General features: G+C 36.9%; 1 protein-coding gene across 1 annotated transcript in view; it reads right to left on the bottom strand.

Moving 5' to 3' along the window:
- Positions 1-14,858: 14,858 nt before the first annotated feature.
- The window catches only part of LOC124156635 (anaphase-promoting complex subunit 7), a 252,895-nt gene continuing 244,510 nt past the window's right edge, over positions 14,859-23,243 (bottom strand). Inside the window, exon 10 of the mRNA XM_046531296.1 lies at positions 14,859-15,889. Coding sequence (XP_046387252.1) covers positions 15,832-15,889 — 58 coding nt within the window. The 3' untranslated portion in view covers positions 14,859-15,831. The remainder of the gene's footprint in view (positions 15,890-23,243) is intronic.

The raw sequence follows: 23,243 nt of genomic DNA, 5'->3' as shown, positions 1-23,243 counted from the left end.
GCCCATAATCCTTGTGACAAAATAAACAGAATATAATAAAGGCAGTTGAGTTTTAGACCTGAAAGCGAGTGGGTCGTGATTTCTCTCCATCCTTACCCTGTGAATCGGCGCACGCTACAGGAATGCACGAGAAATATGAGGCTTTTGGCAAGGTAAATTCAATATTTATTACTGCGATGCCCAAAGCGTTCGCTGCATGTCAAAGCAGAACCTAAAATTTCGACTCGTTTTTGCTGTCGGTCTTGATTCAAAAACAGGAACTCGAGTAAATACAGCGTAAATAGTATTTGAAACTGATTTCTTTGTATATCAAATGCTTTTTTATTTCTTTTTAACGATCATTTGGATCTCAATCTTGGACGATTCTCGCGCTTCATACATTCGGCGCCTTTCCATCTAATCCTTCCATTTACCCATCCCCTTTTCATCTGTTCCATCCTTTCGCTACCCATATCCAGTGAAAAATCCAAGACAAGCAAGACGTCAAAATCAAAATAACTATCGGAGCCGTACGTAAACAAAGAAGTCGCCAATACATGCCAGATAAACTAAATAATTTGTCACCTATTTCTTCCGTAGGAACCTATCTGTAAAATTAATTGAAAATTTTACCTCCCATCACATAATATAAGTTATTTCTCCTTAGGTAAATATATTTCATGGTCTAGTTATCATTAGTCATAATAATAACATATATTTAAGATGGACACATGCATGTCTCACATTTCAGAATATTTAAATCGATATTTTAATTTAAGATAAAGTTAGTACGCACAAGTAATAGTTTTCAAAGTAAAAGTATGATAACTATAACAACAGTTACATTAGCGCCTTTTTAGCGCTTATTTTTTCTGGATCTTGCGTATTTTACTCTTCACTTGTTTTCTTCTTAGATTCCTATTGGTCGCAACGATCTACGCCACCAACATCAGTGACGTCTATGGCTAGGCCATTAGAGAGACGGATTCACGGACTTTCACTTAACCGCCCGGTCACCAGAATACGATGGCAAAGTGACTGCCGTTAGCTGTAAACCCTTCGCGCTTTAAGTTGCTCGCGTCCACCCGAGTTCTGGAATAAGGGTGCAGCACGCATATTCTGGAACCCTCTAACGATTCGTACTTTCTACTAATGGACACGTTAACTGCGCTTAAAGGCACTCACTTTACAGGCATATTCCAAAACTCACTAACGTGAGGAAAGCCATTACCGATACCGTTATTGGCGCTTTAAGCTAAAAATTGCATTCTGGGACTGGCATTAGCAAATATTCTTAAAGCAGGGAACTTTAAGGGGCTAGTTATCATATAGCGCATATCTTCCTCGCTTCAAGTGCAAAATCGTACGCGTTATTGGAGCTAATTATCACCAAAAAACTGATTACAGGTACGTGGAACTTTAGAATTTACTCTGTATATATACTGTGACTTGCATGTTACCTCTTAAGGCCTATAAACCAATGGGGAGCATGCACGCTTTTTAAAAGTACTAGAATAAGAAGATTCCTACCTCAAATGTGCTCGCCAAAATTTTCGCGGATGAATTATGTTTTTAGCTGAATTTTGAGTCAATAACAAATATTCTTCATCGACTGCTTGAAAACACGTGACGGAGCGTGGGCGCGTTATATCACGCCACGGTATCCACTGATGACAGACTGAGGAAGTGGATAGAAAAACTGTCAATGTAGGGGCTCAAACGCAAATTTGGCGAATATAATTGCTGTTTTAACGTCAAACTTCGGATTGTGAATATACTGGGTTGCCAAGGCATTGTTGAAATAAATAAAGGAGATTGTTTTGGGAGATTTGGAAATATTACATTGATATAAGTTGATTGCAGATTGTGATCTACGTTATACACCTACATCATTTGCTGAATGCAGTAAGTGTATTACGGCATGATATTCAATAGAAAAACGTGTGAAAACCTTTTAAATCGTGTATATCGTGAATCCTACAAAACCGTATAAAGTGCCCCGTCGTCTAGTACCTCTGTTTACTCGCTGGAGAATTGCTTGTGTTCCAAAGAACAAAAATAAGAGGAATAAGTGGTCGATGATCCACAGAATGGAGTTAAATACATTATCTATATTGTCAATGGGATATTCTCAACGTAAGTACACTTTTAAATAAGGATTACCGTAGGGTTATAATCGAGTCGCCAGTTTTTCTCGGATGACCACCAAATTTTGGATGAATCTCTTATTTCATTTTGTAAACAACCCTATAAATATACCTATTATTTTGTATATTATAGGATCAAATTATACGGAAAGTGGCTTATTACGAGAACAAATACTGATTATGATTAAACCACGCGGAAAGATAAGGAATGTAACGGATGGCCGACCTCTCGTCGGAAGGAGCCCCTAACAAGGAACATTCACGAAGTGTCTTTCGCCGATATCTTTCAAATTTTGTAGGGTAGTAGTGTTCCATAATAAAAGCACATTTTCAAAATTTCTCGTGCCCATAAGCCTTGTGACATAATAAACAGGATATAATAAAGGCAGTTGAGTCATAGACCTGAAAGCGAGTGTGTCGTGATTTCTCTCCATCCTTCCCCTGTGAATCGGCGCACGCTACAGGAATACACAAGAAATATGAGGCTTTTGGCAGGGTAAATTCAATATTTATTACTGCGATGCCCAAAAAGTTCGCTGCATGCCAAAGCAGAACCTAAAATTTCAACTCGTTTTTGCTGTCGGTCTCGGTTCAAAAACAGGAACTCGAGTAAATACAGCGTAAATAGTATTTGAAACTTATTTCTTTGTATATCAAATGCTTTTTTATTTCTTTTTAACGATCATTTGGATCTCAATCTTGGACGATTCTCGCGCTTCATGCATTCGGCGCCTTTTCATCTAATCCTTCCATTTACCCATCACCTTTTCTTCTGTTTCATCCTTTCGCTACCCATATCCAGTGAAAAATCTAAGACAAGCAAGACGTCAAAATCAAAATAACTAACTACTATAACTATCGGAGCCATACGTAAACAAAGAAGTCGCCAATACATGCCAGATAAACTAAATAATTTGTCACCTATTTCTTCCGTATCTGTAAAAGTAATTGAAAATTTTACCTTCCATCACATGTGCCCCTTCTCACGTTTAAAAATTTTGTTTACTGTTACTTTTCATTTACTGTGCTATTGTTTGCTATCTTTTATATATTATTTATTTAGGAACAGCCAATGTAAAGGCCTTTGTGCCATTTTTGGTGATAAAATAAATAAATAAATATAAGTTATTACTCCTTAGGTAAATATATTTCATGGTCTAGTTATCATTAGTCATAATAATAACATATATTAAAGATGGACACATGCACGTCTCACATTTCAGAATATTTAAATCGATATTTTAATTTAAGATAAAGTTAGTATGCACAAGTAATAGTTTTCAAAATAAAAGTATGATAACTATAACAACAGTTACATTAGCGCCTTTTTAGCGCTTATTTTTCTGGATCTTGCGTATTTTACTCTTCACTTGTTTTCTTCTTAGATTCCTATTGGTCGCAACGATCTACGCCACCAACATCAGTGACGTCTATGGCTAGGCCATTAGAGAGACGGATTCATGGACTTTCACTTAACCGCCCGGTCACCAGAATACGATGGCAAAGTGACTGCCGTTAGCTGTAAACCCTTCGCGCTTTAAGTAGCTCGCGTCCACCCGAGTTCTGGAATAAGGGTGCAGGCCTTGTCTCTCGGTGGTCGTGGTTGAGCACACCATCCACACGCACCGGTTATTGAGGATTAAAACACTATGTCAATTCTTCCAATAAGTATAATAATACAAACAAATATAAAATTAACTATACATCAGTAGATAGTTAATAACGGATTTCCTTTTGTTTATTAGCGTAGATGCCGGAGTTCCTCCAACAGCACGTTCTCGTAGTCTCGAACGAAATGCCGAGGTTTACTGTCAACGAGATTATAACTGTATCACTCCCACTCACTTCCCTAGCGACAGTGAGCCGCGGAATTGAGAATTTAATTTTTTGTCTAAACAGTTACATTAAAATATTGTTTAAAAAATCAAACTTCGCTTTTACTTTTGATCTGTGCAAGTACTATGTTTTGTATTTTTCATGTATTGTGGACCATTTTTCCATGTGTATATTTCGCGGATAGAAACTGAATTTTACATATGTAATACGTCTGTATTTCGCGTGCATTTACAAATTAACGTAAATAGCCGCCATCTTTACTACCCTTGCTCACATCGACTAGTATATGATTTATTTTTAAGCTTTCTGGGTATAAATTCGAATGGATGAATGATCATTAAAATAGGGAAATCTGGCGTTTGCTGTGAACATATTATTTCTGGAAAAAATGTTTATGAACATTTCGCAAGACGCCACGAAAATCTACCTCCCAAGTATTACAGGAAATATACATAATGTATATTTTGTGTATTTTTGACCACATTAAATAGGTATGTATTTCCTCTGTAGTCATACATATGTAAAAGTGGTACGTGTTACACGATAAATACATTTGTATTTTTGTGTATTTTTGACCACATTTACATAAGTATCCAAATTTCAAAAATACACAAAAAATACAAATGTATTTATCGTGTAACATGTGCCACTTTTACATATGTATGAATACAAAGGAAATACATTCAATAATACATATGTACTACAGATGTAATACATAACAAAAATATATATGTATGTGACCCATGAAAATACAATATATATACATATGTATATCCAAATGTGTGTTGTTGGGGATAATACATCGGTCCATACAGCACCTCATAAATTACATTTGTAATAACCTTCTACAGAAATATTAGTAGTTATCTTTATTATGCCATTTTCTGTTACAATGACTATCTATTCCATAGTTGCATTGAGAACTTCACTCCAGGCGGATACATTTATTAATTTATGGCGGATGAAACAGCATATAGGATGATTTACTTTTATGCATTAAAACCTTATTTTTAATACATCAACTCTACATATTCGTGATACCCTCTTGAGGTGGAAAAACTACATTTCCAGTCTGCTTTAACAGATGATTGGTATCGTCTGAATACATAAAATCCTCATCATTTAAGGAGTTTGGTAGGTCATTAATGTAAAACAGAAATAGCTGTGGCCCCAGGATGGAGCCCTTGGGGAACCCCTCTGATAACCTCCAGGTACGAGGATGACAATTTTTTCATTTCTCCACAGGCAATATGTAGTTACATATTGCATTCTCATTATCATTAATTAATTCTGTTGCAACACTTCTTAGTCCATAGCACTGGAGTTTACATGGTCAACAGAGTCAAAAACTTTTCTAGGATATAATATATGCTAATTATATTTGCATTATTATCTATTCCATCAAGAACAGAGTCAATAAATATGTATACAGCAAGCTCAGCAGAAAGTCCTTTTATAAAGCCAAATTGGGACTCTACTTAATTTAACTTCCCTTATCACATATCGGACAAAGGTAAATGTTATTAGAAACTGAGATGACTGGGTATTGTCCTCTAGGTAGTTGGGGAGCAAGATTTGGATGAAATGTCATTTCAAGGAAGCTAAGAAAATGGTGATTGAAATGGTTGGCTATATCATTGGGTTCAGACACCTTTCAAAGGTCCTTTTCCCAGTGAGAAATGGGTGGTGGAATCCACGTTGAGTGGTGGATATTTGGTGGTGGTGGATATTGAGTGGTTGGACCCACGTGGAATCCACGTTGATTTCAAGTGGATTTGTGGTGATTATCATAAAATGTTAAACAGAATTTCTAATTTGTGGAACTTAACTCTCTGGTGACATTGCGTCATTTATCATCCTGAAACCACGCTAGTTATGTGAAAATGTATCGCACATTCTATTTTTATACAATTTGTGGAAAGGCAACCATGAGAGCACATGAAAAATCGTAGACACATATATAGAAGGTTTAGATATAGAGTGGTTGAGGTTTTAATGGTTTTAGGACAGCACCAACTGCTGTTTTAATTTTTCCACCAAATTTCCACGCGGGTTCCACGTTGATTCCACGACCAAAAACACGTGGTATCCACGTTAATTTTCCATGTGGGTTCCACGTGGATTCCACCACCCATTTCTCACTGGGTTCAAGAAGGACAGGGTTATTTAGAAATTTTTTACTGTGATTAACCGGGGTAGTTGTTGATAATTTCCCATGCTGATTTGGATTTATTTTTAGAAGAAGATATTTGTTTTGCATTAAAATTTCTTTTAGCATAAATTATTAATTTGCAGAAGTACTTTTTACTATCGGAACTTACCATTTACTATACATATTTGTATTAGTACTATTTACTTTTACTATTGGAGCACTGTTGTTTTATCTTATATCATTGGTGTCTCTACATCTTGACCCTATGAACTTAAATTCCCTTGATATAGAAGAAGTATCTGGGGTTACCCAAGATATGTACTGTTGCATTCTTGATTTGGTTGCTTGTAGAGGAATGCAACCATTGAAAGCAATAAGAACTCACTAACAATAAGATAAATATAATAATAATAATGTTGTCTTTATTTCACAAGTGAATTTAGGACTAGATAGTCCTCTCTTACAATTAGCTTATTTGACAATCACATAAATCCATGCCCAGGATGGTGGTCAAATCACCCAGGTGGGATTCGTACCCGCGACTTCTACGTTAGCAGTCGGGGACTTTACCCCGGCGCCACTGAGGCCGGCTATGTAGTCCTCTTTATTCTGAGATGCCTAACATATATCATTAATGAGCATCAAAGTTTTTCTGGCTAAGGTTGGAAAGGATGGATGAAATTGTTACATATTTTCCTCTTTGTAAAAAATATAGACCAACAATTATTATTCATATTTATAATATGTTAGGGTGAAAACTATTGCTGAGGCTTAAAATATTAGTAAATTCTCAGATTTACCATTAGAATTATTAAAGGGTAGCCAAAATTGAGTTTCATGGAGTAAAATATATGTTCAGATTATTGTAATTATGTGGTGATCAATGTAACCAACGCAGCCCATATAGTTTTGTGGGCTAGCCAATGGGGAACATGCATGGAATTTGTTCATCATCCTAGTAAGTCTCATTGAATAGAAAATTTTCTCACGAGTCCAAATATATAACCCAAAACTCTCCTGGTACTCCACAAACGTCAATAAACGCTAATTAAAAATGCTCGAATACGCTTGAAGTCACGTGACCTGAAACGCCTTCTGACGTCATCGCACGGAACACCATTCACTTCGCTAAGAGAGTAGAGTGCTAGAGGCTTGAATGCAAGATATTTAAAGTAAAAATTGCAATTATTATCGCCAAATTTGCATTTGAGCCGTCGTAGATCGATTTTCTATCCACTTCCTCAGTCTGTCATCAGTGGATGCCGTTCCGTGACGTCACGCTCCGATGATGTCGTGTTTTCAATCAGCCGATGAAGATCAATTTTTAAAGACTCATAACTAGGGACATGCAAAAGTCGCAAATGCGATAACGCGAATTTTAACGCGAATTCCGGGATTTTCCCGCGAAATACGCGAATTTCGTATTAATTGCGATTTTCTCCAATTCATGGGCGATTTTCACTAACTCAGACGCGATTTTCACAATTTTTTTCTTCTGTTCATGCTCCTCCCACGAAATTGTTTTTCGAGGCATACATTTAAGCCGTAATATTTTCCCTGCATTGGCCGCTTTTCGACGCGACGAATTTCCATGGGCCGCCGTTCACGGCTCAGCGCCGTGAGATGTCTCGTTTGAAAGTGGCCTGAATTTCACGGAACCGTGCCGTGAACGGCGGCCGGCGAAAAGTCGTTGCGTTTGAAAGCAGCCTCAAGATAGCACGATGTGTATTTCACGCCATAAACGGCGCACCGCCGGGCCGGATTGATCCTTGCCTTGCTGACCGTCAACAACGCCGTGCCGTCAACTGCGCGATTCGACTCGCTTGAAGACATGCATTGAGGCCAATGGTTATTTGAAAGCACAGTGCCGTGCCGTTGACGACGGCCGGAGCAAAGCAAAAGCCTGAAAGCGGCAAAAAGTGGCTGTGCGCCGTCTATTCCGTGAAATACTCACGGAGCTACATTGTGGCAGCTTTAAGCCAAAACGACTTATCGCCGGCCGCCGTTCCCGGCACAGCGCCGTAAAATTCAGGCCACTTTCCGACAAGACGACTCTCTGGATTTCACGGCGCTGTGGCGGGAACGGCGGCCGGCGGCCGCGGAAATTAGCCCCGTCGGTGAGCGGCCAATGCCGTGAAAAAATTACGGCTTAAATATACGCCTCGAAAAACAATTTCATGTAGAGCAGAGGGAAAAAAATTATGAAATTTGCGTCTGAGTTGGTGAAAATCGCCCATGAATTGGAGAAAATTCATGATTTCCACAAAGAAACACACTCGAGGAAATAAGGCGACTTGTTTGTCCGGAGGATGTCTAAACCGCATTCACGATGTCCACAAAGTAGCCAAAATGCCATGGGAATCTGATGGTTGACTTAATAAAATTACTGGAGGGTTCAAACTATCCAAATACTCACATTCTATAAAGAGATAACCCTTACGCTGCTAATGACGAAAATATGTGGCAGGACGTTTCTTGACCCGGGAGACGAAAGGCGAAAATTTTCGTCTGAGATTTTCCTACGCAGGCCTAATGCCGAAAATACATTTCCTTGCTCTCCTCCTTTTATGACATTCGTGGGTTCGCAAAGTCTTAGTTTCGGGACCCAACACAGGCCAACACCATGGACTGGCAAAATCTGTAACTGCCGAAATCCGGAAGCATGAACCTAGACCCTCGTCTCTTATTACCCCTCTTTTTGGCAAGGGACCGCAATAATACAATTGTTCATTCAGTTAGTTTGCAAAATAAATATATGGTTCTTTCTTAAAAAAAATATAAACGAAGAATTGAATTCTTTGTCTTTTGGCGGAGTTTACAATTTTTAAATGAAATTCTACCAAAAATATTAACTTATATCTCGATTTCACTATAAAATCAACATGGAAATTGTTAAGGCATTAAATTCGTTAATGCTGACGGTAGAGCTTCATTCAAAATTTTAAAATTCTCAGAATAAATCGAGGAATTCAATTGGAAGTCTGCAATTTACGTGCAAGCAACAATCATCCATATAGCTAATTCACATAAACAAAGCATGAGTTGACAGCGAACCAATGATGCTGGTAGGGTGGTAAACCACGAAAGGAGGGAGACCAACTACCCTCTGAGTCCAAGATAATGCAAAATGCCCACTAGGAAGGATCAGAAAAGGTTGGTGTTGAGAGTGTTTGATTATCTGCAAGACCTTTCTTAACAGATGTCCAACATAAATGCTCCATACAGAGGGGACCAAGGAGTCTCATGGAGCGCAGTCCCGCATTCATGTTAAGGAGAGAACTCCACCATTTTGAAAGAGTTAAAGAAGTTAAAAATGAGCCTCAAGAAAATTCATAAGAGTACTTTTTTAGATAAAACCACTTATTAAATCTGCAAAACATGAAAGCCTCTAAAGCAGCTGCTGTAAAGTCAATACCTATGCAGATGGCTGAAAAAGCGTCAACCAAACTTAGTTCTCTTATGGTAGAAGACCTAAGCAGAAAAATAGGTATTTGAAAAGATCTCAGTTTTTGATCCCCAAGAAGTTCCGTCTACAGACATGAACCCTGACTTAAAAACAAAAAATTCATGGCCTGGAATCAATGGAGACAGAGAAGTTGATGTTGGGGTTGGGAGGATTACAGAAATTACTACAAAAGCAAAATTCCCGGGGTTCAGTGGATGTAATTAAAGCAATCCAGGAGCTCAAATGTCTGAGACATCCTTTGCATCTAAGTGCCTTTAAGCAATTTGGATCACTTCTGCAAACATGGACTGAGAAAGATTTCTTTCCTGCTATAACGCTGTGTTAACAGATAAGAGAACAAATGTAAAAGATGACAACTTGATCACAATAGCAATATTTCATTTGAAATTACAGACATTTAAAAGTAATTTCTCTCTAAGTAAGCTAGATATATGTATACGCGAAGGATAAATATGTAAAATAGGTTAATTCAGTCAATACTCCATGTACATTATTGCTTTAATTATTCCCAATCAATAATATCCTAAATTTAGGGCAATGGGTGGGCATTGCCCGAATGGTGGGCACTGGAAGGATGGCTCTCAATCAACATAAATTATTTTGGCTTTAAAATAACACCGATTTCAGGGCAAAATAACATCGCTTTTGCAGAAAAATAACACCACTTTTGGCTATAAAATAACCCCACCTTTTGCATGTCCCTACTCATAACTCAGCTAAAAAGCATTATTCATACGCGAAATTTTCGACGAGTACATTTGAGGTAGAGGCCTTCTTATTCCAGTACTTTAAAAAAATTGTGCATGTTCCCCATTTGGGATTTTGTGGGGTAGCCAACATTGACCCTCACCTATAGTACCATGCCACTTGTAAATACCTGTTGTTTTACATATATTATTTTGTTGCCAAGATTCCTGCTTGGATTAATTTTGAATCTTTCAAATCATTTGTTAAAATGTTTTATATTGGTACATACAACCTAGAGTCTCTAATTTTGTAACCATGACCTGTTTATTTATTCCTTCCATTTATTCTTCAAATCTTCCGTATGATCCTAGTGTTTTTGTATAACACTTGATTTGTTGCCTCTGTGCCATTCTTGAGTTAATCAAGGAATAATCAATTCATTTTCTGTTTTGTATACATAATATCGGGTCTTTAAAGATATTTTTTGCAGCCAATTTATTGTGGATGATATGCAATTACTATTTGCAATTCACCTGGTGAATCATGTGTGCTTGATGCCACATTGCCATGGGTTTTTTTTATTTAATAATGTCTACTGTTACTTCAAGATTTCATTTATTTTTTGTACTACATAATTTGCTATTCCTTTCATGTAATCACAGTTTTCTTTTTTCCATTGTATTGTATTGACCAGTAAGGAAAATAAACAGAAATAAAACCCAAACTCTCATTTTTTGTCTCTCTACCTTCTGTTTATGCTCAATATGTTTCTAATTAGCAGTCTTGAATGAAATATGGTGACCTGGAGCGCAGCATGTAGTGGACATTAACTGTTGCTGTGAGCACAAATTTTGCTACTTCTCCAGGGGCATTGTATCCCTTTGCCCTGTATCCTCTTGCATTGATTTTATCAAGACTCTGTGAAGTTAATCTAAAATGGTAATGAGGGCTGCTGACTTGCTTGGCATCTATGAAGTCACAACTCGGGGCAATAGTGGGCTTCAATATGTAGAATGGCTTTCTCATGGCTGGGGTATAAAATTTGTATTTTATTGGGCATGCTATACAACTCAACTTTGCCTTATCCTGCTCTCTCTGCAGGAAAAAGTTTATCATTAAAATATGCATCTATCTCCAAATAAAAGTGGAAAACATCAAGTGCATTGTTTAGTCCAGAAGGAATCCTATTAAACTTGAAAAATGTATAATTTTAATGCTTTGGTTAATATGCAAATACTATAGACCAGTAATAGTTGAAAACTATGCATTCTTTTACTTTCCATAGTGAAATAATTTTACTATCATTATATAAATTACATATTTAATATTATAAATACAGCCAAATCTTGGAAACGTTATATTCTTGACGCAATGTATGAGCTGCGAGTCGTAAAGTAAGCCCCTAGTGTTGAAAAAGGTATATTTTACTTGAGTAGTTATTGGGAATCTTACGCAAAATTTGAATTTAGACTTTGCTTTTTCTGATATTCTTTTGAAAAATTTAATTGTTGACCATTTTAGATTTTAGATAGACCATTTAGAATTTCGTAGTTGAAAATTTAAATCATACGTGAGAGAAAAATGGAAATTAATTATAGATATAGTTCCACTGATTACTTTTTCTAAGAGTCTTTGTTACTAGTTTCAAGTTTTTCAAAGTAATTGAGCCCGATTGTATTTATTTAGTCCTCATTGTATCACCGTAATACGGTAACTTCATGCCACCCGTGCTACGGTAGATTTAAATTTCCTGCACTTCTTCCCACGATCACGTGGTAACCATGTTGACTACAGAATCTGCCACTGCGCAGCCTGAAAGCGCCCTCTACCCCAATCCTTACTCTGAGGTCGGAACAAATAGCGGTTGCTATTTTGCAGGCAATTATTACACCGAGCCTTATTCTGAATGAAGTTGTGCAATAAATTTCTTCGGAATGGAACCGTGCTGTTTATTGCACGAGCTATTTGGAAGCTCCGCCTCTTCTCATATGAAAAACTTTCTGAATAGTCTTCGCAACCAATGAGGGAGAGGATCATTATATACACGTGGTTCAATCATCGCAAAGAACGTAGGTACACATGGAAAATTCCTGAGAATGTGTGGAGATATCAGATATCGTAAAACAGAGGTTATGAAATAGCCTGAAAAACTCACACAGCTTCCCTGCCGCGGATGCCATATAGTAGCCATAACATCAATATGGACGTTTTTGCGATTAAAATCGAGGTATATATAACATTTGCTCAGGAAAATAACGATGCTTATTTTATAAAAATCGACGTTAAAAACATTCAGACCTCAACCTAGTACTCATTAAATGCAATGTAAGATTCAAAAGACTTATGAAAGTAATGAAGGTGAGGAAATGGAATGTAGAAGCACCAAAGGGTACAGAAAGTCGAAAATCGTGCTAGTTGCACCATTTATAACTCGAGAACGGCTGCACCGATTTTAATGATGTTAAGTTTTTTTGTTTTGCCTCAGCCCCAGTTAAAAGAATAAGCATTTTAAAAATAGTAAAAGTTCACGAAAAAATTTTTCTTGATCTTAGGGTTATTTTTTTAGGAGTTAGTAACAATGCAAAGCCTATAAAGTTGGTCAAAACTAGATGATTTGTTTAGTTTTAACCATTTTTAATGAATGAGCTTCTTAACATTATTTTTAATGTTTCAATCGTTAAAATATATTAAAAATATAAAAATAATTTAAAAATCGTTTAATTCAGGGTAAGCTCGAATCGAGATTCTGACTCTAACAGAACCCAAGAATGAGGCTACATTTCTTAGAAAAGAAAATCATAGGCATGTGTTGATAAACTTGGTGAATAAAATTATCCTCCTTGACGATAATTTAAGAGGAATTTATGAAGACAGCTGTTTTCAGTGCAATGTACCGAACAGTTATTTTTTGCAAAATTTATTAAAACTCGGACAAATGTATTTCTAAATAATTATACTAAAGTGAGGAATAACAGGTTGGATGTCGCTAGACACACTTCCAACAAGAGAAAATACTCTACAATTATGTGACTGCTTTCAATTCTGTGACTGCATTTCAATAAAATCATCCGTTTTATACATGACTAATTTGTATCATTCCTGTCTGCTCCTGCTTCACAATCAGCAATGGATGCACGATTATCCCGTGGTAAGTAAAATAGCAGTTTTTTAGTAGATTTCCTTGCCGCAAAGCGATTTCTTTTGCCGATATTCTGCGCCGAAACAATAGACTTGGTCGCAGGTGAGAGCAATCCTGCAGGCCTCCTAGATGATGGGTGCGCGACGTTGCCACATTGGTCACTCCGGCCTATTTAAAGACGGCCGTGTGTCAACAAACACATCTTAACCATGTATGTAAACAAATCTCCAAGCAATTGCTGCGAACGAGCAATTTTGGTGGCTATGAACGATGATGTGGATGACTGAAACTTGGTAAATCAGGATCAAATAGTTTGTACTCTGCAGCAATTCAAATATATTAACTCTGTAACAAACAAAGTCGAAGTCACCAACTAGCCATCTGAATTTTTATACTCCTTAGATGTGAGTGGTTTTGGTACCACGGCACAATTTACAGCTGAAGGTAGGTTCAGTGTCCACGATACTTCGAAACCCAAACCAATCAAAACTATGCAATGGAACGCGTTTGGTGATTAAAAAACTACAACTAATCAATGTGATTTACGAGACTATACTCAATGGAAAATTCGAAGATGAGGAAGTTCTCATTCCGAGGATTCCCATGATCCCAATCGACATACCCTTGGAATTAATATGAATTCAATTCTCAATTCCTGTTTCATTCGCGATAATGATTATCAAATCACAAGGTGAGTGTTTGTGCTCTGAATCCAGAAACACCATGTTTTTCTCATGGTTAACTATACGTTGCATGTTCACCTTTTGGTAAACCATTCGCTTTATTTGCTCTTCTGCCTGACAGCAAAAAAATGCTGTATTTCAGAAGGTACTTCACTCAAGTGAATGAAGCCGAATGTGTAGGGTAGACCAGGGCACGTTTATGCATTGGCCACTGGGGTAGGTTTATGCAGTGCACTTTGCTAAACCAAGTTATATCCAGCGTGCCACAAGTCGTGACATGTTAATGCTGCTTGTAGGGGCTATTGTCACGAGATATTGAGCTTCAATCAAGCATCGGTCTAGCGTTGCGTTAACTTGCCCCAAGATCCGGGCAAGACTTCGACCCAAAAACTTTTTTTTTTGCTGTTAAAAATGCAAACAGGCCAAAATGGAATGCATAAAATTTCATTAACTGCTTCATAAAACCAAGATGTCTAAAATGTCATAAGTTACAACATAAAAATTAGAAAATTCATTGAAATAAATCCGTGTATGCGTGACCCGGCCTACCCTATGTACATTGAATAAAGAAAATGCGTTTCTAGCAAGCCATTAAAATGCTTATTTTTGTAGTTTCATTAATTTGTTTTCCTTAATTTATAATGATAATTCAAAAATTATTCAAATCAGTACAACTAGCCGGCATGCATTCGCTGGGTCAGCCAGTGCTTTATAAACCAAGGTTCTGTAGTTACAAGCATATGTGATCTTAATTTTTTTTACTCTGAGGCCTGCTCGGCAATATTCAAAGGAATAATAACTTCATATCGGTTCAGTTCTGAGCTGACATAAAGAGATCATAATTCATGATAAGATAAATATACATAACTTTTAACTGCTTTCACATACATAACTTTTAGAGGAATCGGTGATGGTCACCACTATACCCCTGCTTGATCTGTGATGAAGTCCCTCTGTAACTGCATCACTTTAATCTATGATACATTTGAAATCTGAAATGATTGCACTTAATATATTCCACAGATATTTTTATTATTAATACTGAATGGAGTTCTGTAGTCATGGTTCCAAAGCCAGGATACATTCAAAAATACATGGCTCATAATTTTCGTGGGTACAATAACATTTAGACTCATACTCTCCAAGTTTAATAATGACAAAACTGGGGAATTACTTAAGTGCTATCTTTTCAAATACATGGTTCGATCAATCTTGGATGCTGGTGACAATTCATTTGTTGAAAAACATACTTATTTTCTACCACATAACATACTATTTCAAAACCCATATTAATTCAAAAGTGATTTATCAATGAAAATACCTCACTTTTTATAAAAATAAATTCATGTTCTATTTAGGCAAGTATAAAATTAAAACACATTTCATGCTATTTATGAATACAGAACTTTTGATTGCACAAAATTAATAAACAATTGAACACGGAATCTTGAAAAATATAGTACCCTTGATTAGTAAAAATTCCAAAAACTCAAGTCATTAAAATGCAACCATATTCATTCAAAAATCAATATCAATGAAATATTAAGCATTGTAGCTCCAGTCACTTGCTTTTAGAAGTGCCAAAACATCTAATTTTACAAGTAAGATTTTTTTCAAAATGCAGTCTTCATGGCTACTTAAAATAATACGATAAGATAAATAATTCAACCTACGCACATAGTAGCATTTTCGCAGAGAAACTTTCATTCCTCCAAAATCAAATATCATTCATTAGCTACTATTTAATCCAAGGTCGATGTCTGACCATACACCCTCCGTTTCACTGTCGTCAACATCCGCCTGCAAGAAAAAAGGAATAGAAAAAGGTTAGCAAACATACAGGGACACTAATAACACATTGCGAGCATGTACTTGTAGCATTAATCAGAGAAAGAGGAACTTCGAAACAAAAGACAGTTTCTTAAATTTAGAGGTGCAGGTTGCCATGACCCTCTCGTTGTCGTCGCCCGCGACAATCGCGCAGAAGAACTCATGTCGAGGAACGATCGCATTTTATTCGTACTTGAGTCGTGCACACACGCCGACTGCCCAGCTTACTCTATCAGACTTCTCTCGTCAGCATTTGTGCTCTTAGGTCGAATGCACGGGCAGGTCCCATTCACAGGCTTACCTTACACAGGTTGTAAGGGGTTTGGTTGCGTGGAGTGGTTGGGAACAAGAGGGCGGAGAGAATTAGAGAGGAAAGAGGAAGTGAAGCAAGGATTACGGCAGGTGCTTCTTACAGAGGCAACTACCTCTCCTGCCTCTCTTCTCTTGTGGCACCTTAAGAATGCCCCCACCCTCACTTATTCTACATGACAACAGCTGAGGGAAACTAATTGGTCTGAAAATCCAAATAGTTGTACCAAATAATGCACACCAAATAAGCGGAATGTGTGAGTAATGAGTAAGATGTAGGAGTAAGTAGTAGTAAGTCTTATGAGAACCTTAAGCCAGGCAGGTTTCATGGACTACAGGTTTTCAAACCACCTTTCCTCCCACAAAATTATTCTGGCTGAGGCCTTTACAAGAAGACAGAAGAGAATGATGGGCCTCACGGGGAGTCAACAGTCTGACAAGATAAATGTTGGAGGACAAGAAGATCGATAGTTGGGCCTTTGATGAAACAGAAAGAACAGGAGAGGACAGATATATCTGACAAGAACCACAAAGAGTAACATTGTTAGCTCATTGGAGACCAGGCTGAAGAGAGCCCCATCTAACTAATCCAATTATTTGCAAGTCCGCTGACAGCTAACAATTTGGCAAAGGGTGGGTTAGGGTACCCACAAAGAACTTTATTATTCTCGAACTCTATGTTTTATGAAATGAAGACTTCAAAACTCCACTCTTTCGAGTCTAGTGATTTGAAAATAATTAAAATGATATTTCATTGCAATGCAAGGAGATGAATGAAGAGGAGATATCCACACAGCGCATGCAGCCGCGTGACGTAGGCAGCAAAAAACCATATCCCAGCATCATTCCCTTGAAGAAGTGACCAGACTGTCGGTCACGAAACGTCGGGGCAATCTCCACTACGTCACGCGGCGTACGCCCGTTTGTCACTCTCTCTCTTTCAAACACCACAAGTGCGCTCAATATTTAGCAATGAAATAATTTTTAATCAATCACTTCGTCCTCTGCTCATGACCCATCGGGGGTTGAAAATAACCGCCCTCGTACATTCAATCCCCAAATACCACCCATAATTAATGTCATGAAAAACAAGTGCTATTGAAAGCAGACCTAAAAAGACACGTTACGGAGCTTAGTTCATCCCTGAGACGTCACTTTCACAAGTGTCACGCCGTAGACATGTCATTATTCCATTTTAAAAATAATGCATCGTAACCTCAGTAAAACGAACCTACATTTACCAAAATTTTACTAAAACCTTCTTATTACAAACTCAATGTTTCAATCCCGAGCCTCCTCATGCATGAATAAAAACCTCCCTTTTCGAAGCTCTTCAATTACGAAACGTCCCTATAACAAAGTCTGAGGGTGGGCTCCAGGGAGGAAATCGACCTCTCTGAGGGCAAATTTACCTCATCAAGGGTTGAGGATGCCAAAAATTACTGTCGGCTTCAAAATGATGTGCCGCTGTACTTCGAAAATTTATATCTGAGCTTGTGCGCATGCTAAAATGATGAATAATACGTCATTTTAATGAAAATATTTTTCTTAATTTCAACTTATTTTTTGTTTTATGAAAAAATCAAAAATCAGACATGCGCGCGCAATAAATGACTCCGCGCACCATAAAATTAGCCGTTTTGTCAACTTCATCAACTTTGTAACTCAACCTAGGGAAAACTACTACGTCTGCAGCATTCATCTTCCACAACAAGTTGCAAACATTTATGTAGATCAAGAAAACGGCTTTAGCATATTTTTTGAACGCATATTTTGTCGTTAATTAACGAAAATGTTTAAACATTATCTAGTCCAACAGTTTAGACCGAAATAAGAAATAAAACTGACAGAAACATTTTTTTAATTTATTAGTAATTTTTCTATGATCCGTAATCTATAAAAATATTGATATTTGTGAATACAAATAAATTCTTATAATGCCATGTTGCCAAACAGAGCCGAGCCGAGCAATAGACAGTTCGCGGGAAGCAGGGCTGTTTGTTGCACAGGGGAAGGCGTGTAAGTCCGTACAGCATGCTAAGAAAGCGAATCAAAGAAATACAAGATACTCCATCAATTTCTTGTGCACTTAAAGTATTTGCTTCTACTTTACATTGACAATAAAACCGTTCTTCAAGCAGTTACAATAATCCATCTCTTATTAGCGACTTTATGAAACCCTACCCCTCTACCTTTAATGAAAATGTACCAAACGTTATCTGATAGTCTTCCATTCAAGCAACACAGTATTATGCAGCGCAAGATAAATGATTGCTACTTCCTAACACCGCGGTTTTCGGACCATGACATGGGAACATAGTCGGAGAGCGTTAAACTGGATCAGGGTATAAACATATGCGTACACGGCACTCATGAGGAACAGAGTTTATTGTGCAGTGGGTGTACTTCATACAAAGAAAAACTTGGGACAGCTTCTTTTTGCTCTTTACCCCTCTTCCACTGTTTTATAAAAACCTTTCCATGATTTATACTACAATTTGTCCTTTCTTCTTATTCCAAAAATTAATGATAGTTTGGGAAGGCTAAGATGGTCTATTAAATCAGTTTAAAAAAATCTAGAGATGTAAAAGTTGGATACCATATTCAAAAAATGAGGCTCAAATTTTCTAAACAACTGGTTCTAAACATCGGTTGTGTTGTGCATTTTTGCCTAAATATTTCCTTTTTAACAACAAGGACAACAATGTATACGCTTTCAAAAATATTTAGCATAAGGGATACCAGTAAAAGCACATAAACCTATGCTTAAATAATCGCCAAAACATCTTTTTAAAGTTGTCCCACGAAAAAATACAGTCAACTTTTCATATTGATGCAATGGGAGGAAAAATTAAAACGCACACTAATTCAAAATAAATGCATCAAAAATGAGTAAATGAACATTATTTCGAACTAGGGATGGTCCGATCGGATACCTCGGATTCAAATATCCACGGATATTGCCCTTCATCGGATCCAAATATCCGCAGATATTGCCCTTCATCGGATACATCGGTTTGTCACAGCAAGTTTGCAGCAAACTTGCTGTGACAAACCTATTCTGGCTCGAAAGCTATGTACAAGCTTGAATAAAGCTTACAAGTTATGTGAACACATACAAGCCGTAGACTTGTACATCACACCTGCAGAATACATGCCATATTGCACCCATAGCAGATTTGTCATATCATTCCTGCTGCAAACTTGCCATATCACACCTGCAGCAAACTTGCCATATCACTCCTGCACCAAACTTGCCATATCAAACCTGCAGCAAACTTGCCATATCACACCTGCAGCAAACTTGCCATATCAAACCTGCAGCAAACTTGCCATATCACACCTGCAGCAAACTTGCCATATCAAACCTGCAGCAAACTTGCCATATCACTCCTGCACCAAACTTGCCATATCACACCTGCAGCAAACTTGCCATATCAAACCTGCTACTACCCACACATAGCATGTTAGCTTACGTGAAGCTTGACTTTTCCTTGCCATCTCAAGGTTGAATTTTTCAAGCCTCTTTCCAGCCTATTTCAAGCTACCCAAAAGGATTTACCCTTGCCATGTCAATGTTGAATTTTTCAAGACTGTGTCCAGCCTATGTCAAGCTACCCAAATTGATTTTCCCTTGCCATATCAAGGTGGAAATATTTTCTGGTCAGAAAACTCAGTCATGAGATCACCCTCAGGCAGAGATGAGAATTGCTTAGATTTACAAATATATTTTCTTGGATTAATATCCCACTTAAGACACTGCCTCCAAAAGATGCCTTGAGGGTGCCTTTCAGGTGATATGGCGAAAATTTTTTTTTTACACAATTTATGTATATATATTTTTAGAGCCAATATAATACTTTATACAGTGTGTACACGGTATAAAATGTACAGAAGTGAATACAGTGTACATACAAAAATGTATGCGAAAGGGTCCATTTAAAATCTACTAGCGCCAAAACGCCCGGCGGCCATCTTGTGTACCATGTGACCTTAACGGTCTTTGTTGCTTGAATTTAGCTGTGCTGTAAAATCTTGTTTTACAAGCAAATTTACGTTGAAGTATGCTATGGAAGAAGAAAATAATCCGTGTTTCATAGTGAATACTGGCAAAAGGGGATTGGAAGAATACTGAATTCTCGGAAACAGTGGCTTTTAGCGGCACGAAGAGATTTAAGAAGTTGCCTCTGTCAGCATCTACTCATCTCTGCTGTCCTGAAAATGTAAATGTGAGTAAATGGAACATTTTTTTTCTATTCGATACTATGTATGATTAATGGACCGCCAATTACTATCCAATAATTATTTAAGATTATTCATTATTTTATTCTCAGTGCAATTACAATTTAGCATGATTTTTTGCTTTCGCTGGCATAGTGAAAAGAATCCATTCAGACGGTTTAAGTAGAAATATCAGGGTACTCGCAGTAGAATCCACTTTGTTAGCAGTTCTTTATGACGTTAAAGTATTAGTCTCAACCTCAGTAAACTCGTTTATGAAGGATTTTTCTGGAAAATGAATAATTATTGGGAATATGTCGAAGAATAATAGCAGTTAATTAGCTGTTCTAAACATAGCCATCAGTTGAACTCTCTCTAATCATTATGATTTACGCATTGATTTGTGCTTTAGTTCATTTTTTTACAAATACCCATGTATATATCGTACATTTCTGCCAGTATATTCTTAACAGGCATGTTGCACTCAAGGGCATAAGTAACACATTTCTAAGCTGTTTCTGTGCAATAAGATTGCAATCCTTAAAATTTTTGTGATGTAAAGTAAACAATTACTCGTGTTTGTTGACAGAAAAATTAGTGGTGTATTAAAGTCTATGGTTAGCACCTGTTTGATAAGCATCTAGGCAGGATTTATGATGATTAAGTACCAAGTGTGCTAAGGTAGTATAATATAAGCAAATCAATTGGTATTATTGTATTTATAACAATTTTATATTTACAGGCTGCAGTAAATTAAAACTACAGAATGGCCAGCTCCTCATGTGGAAGGGAGAAATGGCACCTGGGTTTTCTCACTTGGAGAGGAAAGTAGATGCTTTATTGGCATGTGACCCAAAGCGACAGGATGCTGCTGTGGAGGAGATGAATTTCAGCCAATTGCCATTGACAGCAGATGAGGATTTCATCAAACTCTGCCGTAGGATAAGTGAAGATCCCTCATTTGAGCCAAAGTTGGTAAGTGAATAATGATAATTTGTGTGCTGCCATCCTGATTCAAACAATGTATGATTTTTTTAATGAAAGAACAATTAAGTTTTTGTAAGAAAGTTTCCAAATCGATGTAAATCTGGAGCTCGTCAGACACTCGGTGTTTGGAATTCAAAGTGCTATAAAAATACTCAAGTACAACATAATTTTGAAGTGCGTATGGATTATTGTCCAATGAAATATTAAACAATTATGGTATGATTGGATTTTTGTTATTTCATATGCACTTGTGCACACATACTACATGTGCATACTAACCATGACAATTTTTGGTGAATTTTTCTTCTGGCTATAAACATGATTTTTGTTATTCTTGTATAAGCTGTTAACTCTTAATTGATCTGATCTTTTTTATCTCTAGATGCAATGTTTGGTAGCAATTGGTAGAAGAAACGAATGAACACTTCTACAAAATATGTTGCGTCGTCTTAGAATGACTATGTAGCAGAGATGTATTCCCTTACAGGCAAACTTCAGAAGAATTCGGTTAAGAAATCATTTTATAGCACTTCAGTGTGTCCTGTTATTTTTCGTGAGTGCATCCAATAAGATATTCTAAGATTATTATAATAATTGATCGTTGAAATGAACTTTTAACGTACTGCATTAAGTATGTTTTTTATAATTTCATAGGTGTACGCAGAAGGGTCCACCCTGATGCATCCGATGTGGTGCTGAAAGGGTGTCTGAGTAATTGGCTCAACCAGGCTAAAGTCAGGAAAATAAGAATGTAAGTAGTCGCTTCTCATTTCCCTGCCACATTAATTCGATCATTCCAGACATTTTCTTCATATCTTCCATTCCCTCTTACAATAGGTATACACTATAATGTTCCATGGAAGTTGAATCATTTACCGCCATTATGAGAATGTGGGGGTACAATATGGACATCTTATTTATTGAATCTGATTGCTTATTCTTTTTGGAATATTAGTTAATAATTTCTCAATTTACCTCCCTGATTTAAGCAAATGATACATGATATATCATTTCACATGGAGTAATTACTATTTTCTCTTCAGGGATTGGCAGGATAAACAGACCGAGGATCAGGCTGATGAAGACAATAATTTTGCTTAATAAGTTCATCAGTAACGATCTATAAGTAAGTAACCATGTAAGTTCCATGCACAACCTTGTACTCCCTTAACTAAATAAGAATTCAAAAGAATGAAGTTTTAATTTTAAATCCTCAAAGCCAATCAGCATACTTGTGAATGTTTTGATAAAATTCGAGCAATATGTTTTTACCTTTTGAAGATTTCTGTAATTTAGTTATTACCATGTGTGGCCTAGGGGGTCATAAATTTTTTAAAGTGTTTCTGTCTTAGATGTTTCCTATTCAGTTTGTAAGTATTTCACTCACTTCATTAATAATGATTAACTATCGATGACTAGATATCTATCTTTGGTATGTCCACCGCTGCCTCAACATGTACATAATTAATGAGAAAAATAAACTCTTCAGCATTTATTTGTTGCCTATTTTATTAAATAAATTTAGCAGCCAAATTCTGAGCATGTGAAATGACTAGCAATTGATAGAGTGGAAAATATTCAATTTTGTTGTTGTAAATTGATCATTATTTAGGAGAGCATTTTATTTAGCAGAAATTTTAAGGCAGTTTTTCCTCAGCAAGTGTCACTACAGAAATGGTAGGTGTGGAACTAGTTCTCCTAGTATGTAGCAGGTGTGACACTACACATTTTCAGCAGGTGTGATGCGACAAGTTTGCCGCAGGTTTGTTGCGACAAGTTTGCTGCAAGTTTGAAAAAGCGTAACTAG

The sequence above is a fragment of the Ischnura elegans genome, chromosome 3, assembly GCF_921293095.1.
Source record: "Ischnura elegans chromosome 3, ioIscEleg1.1, whole genome shotgun sequence".
NCBI classification, from domain to species: domain Eukaryota; kingdom Metazoa; phylum Arthropoda; class Insecta; order Odonata; family Coenagrionidae; genus Ischnura; species Ischnura elegans.
The sequence above is the reverse complement of the archived record's forward strand: the minus strand, read 5'-3'. Positions and strand labels throughout refer to the sequence as shown.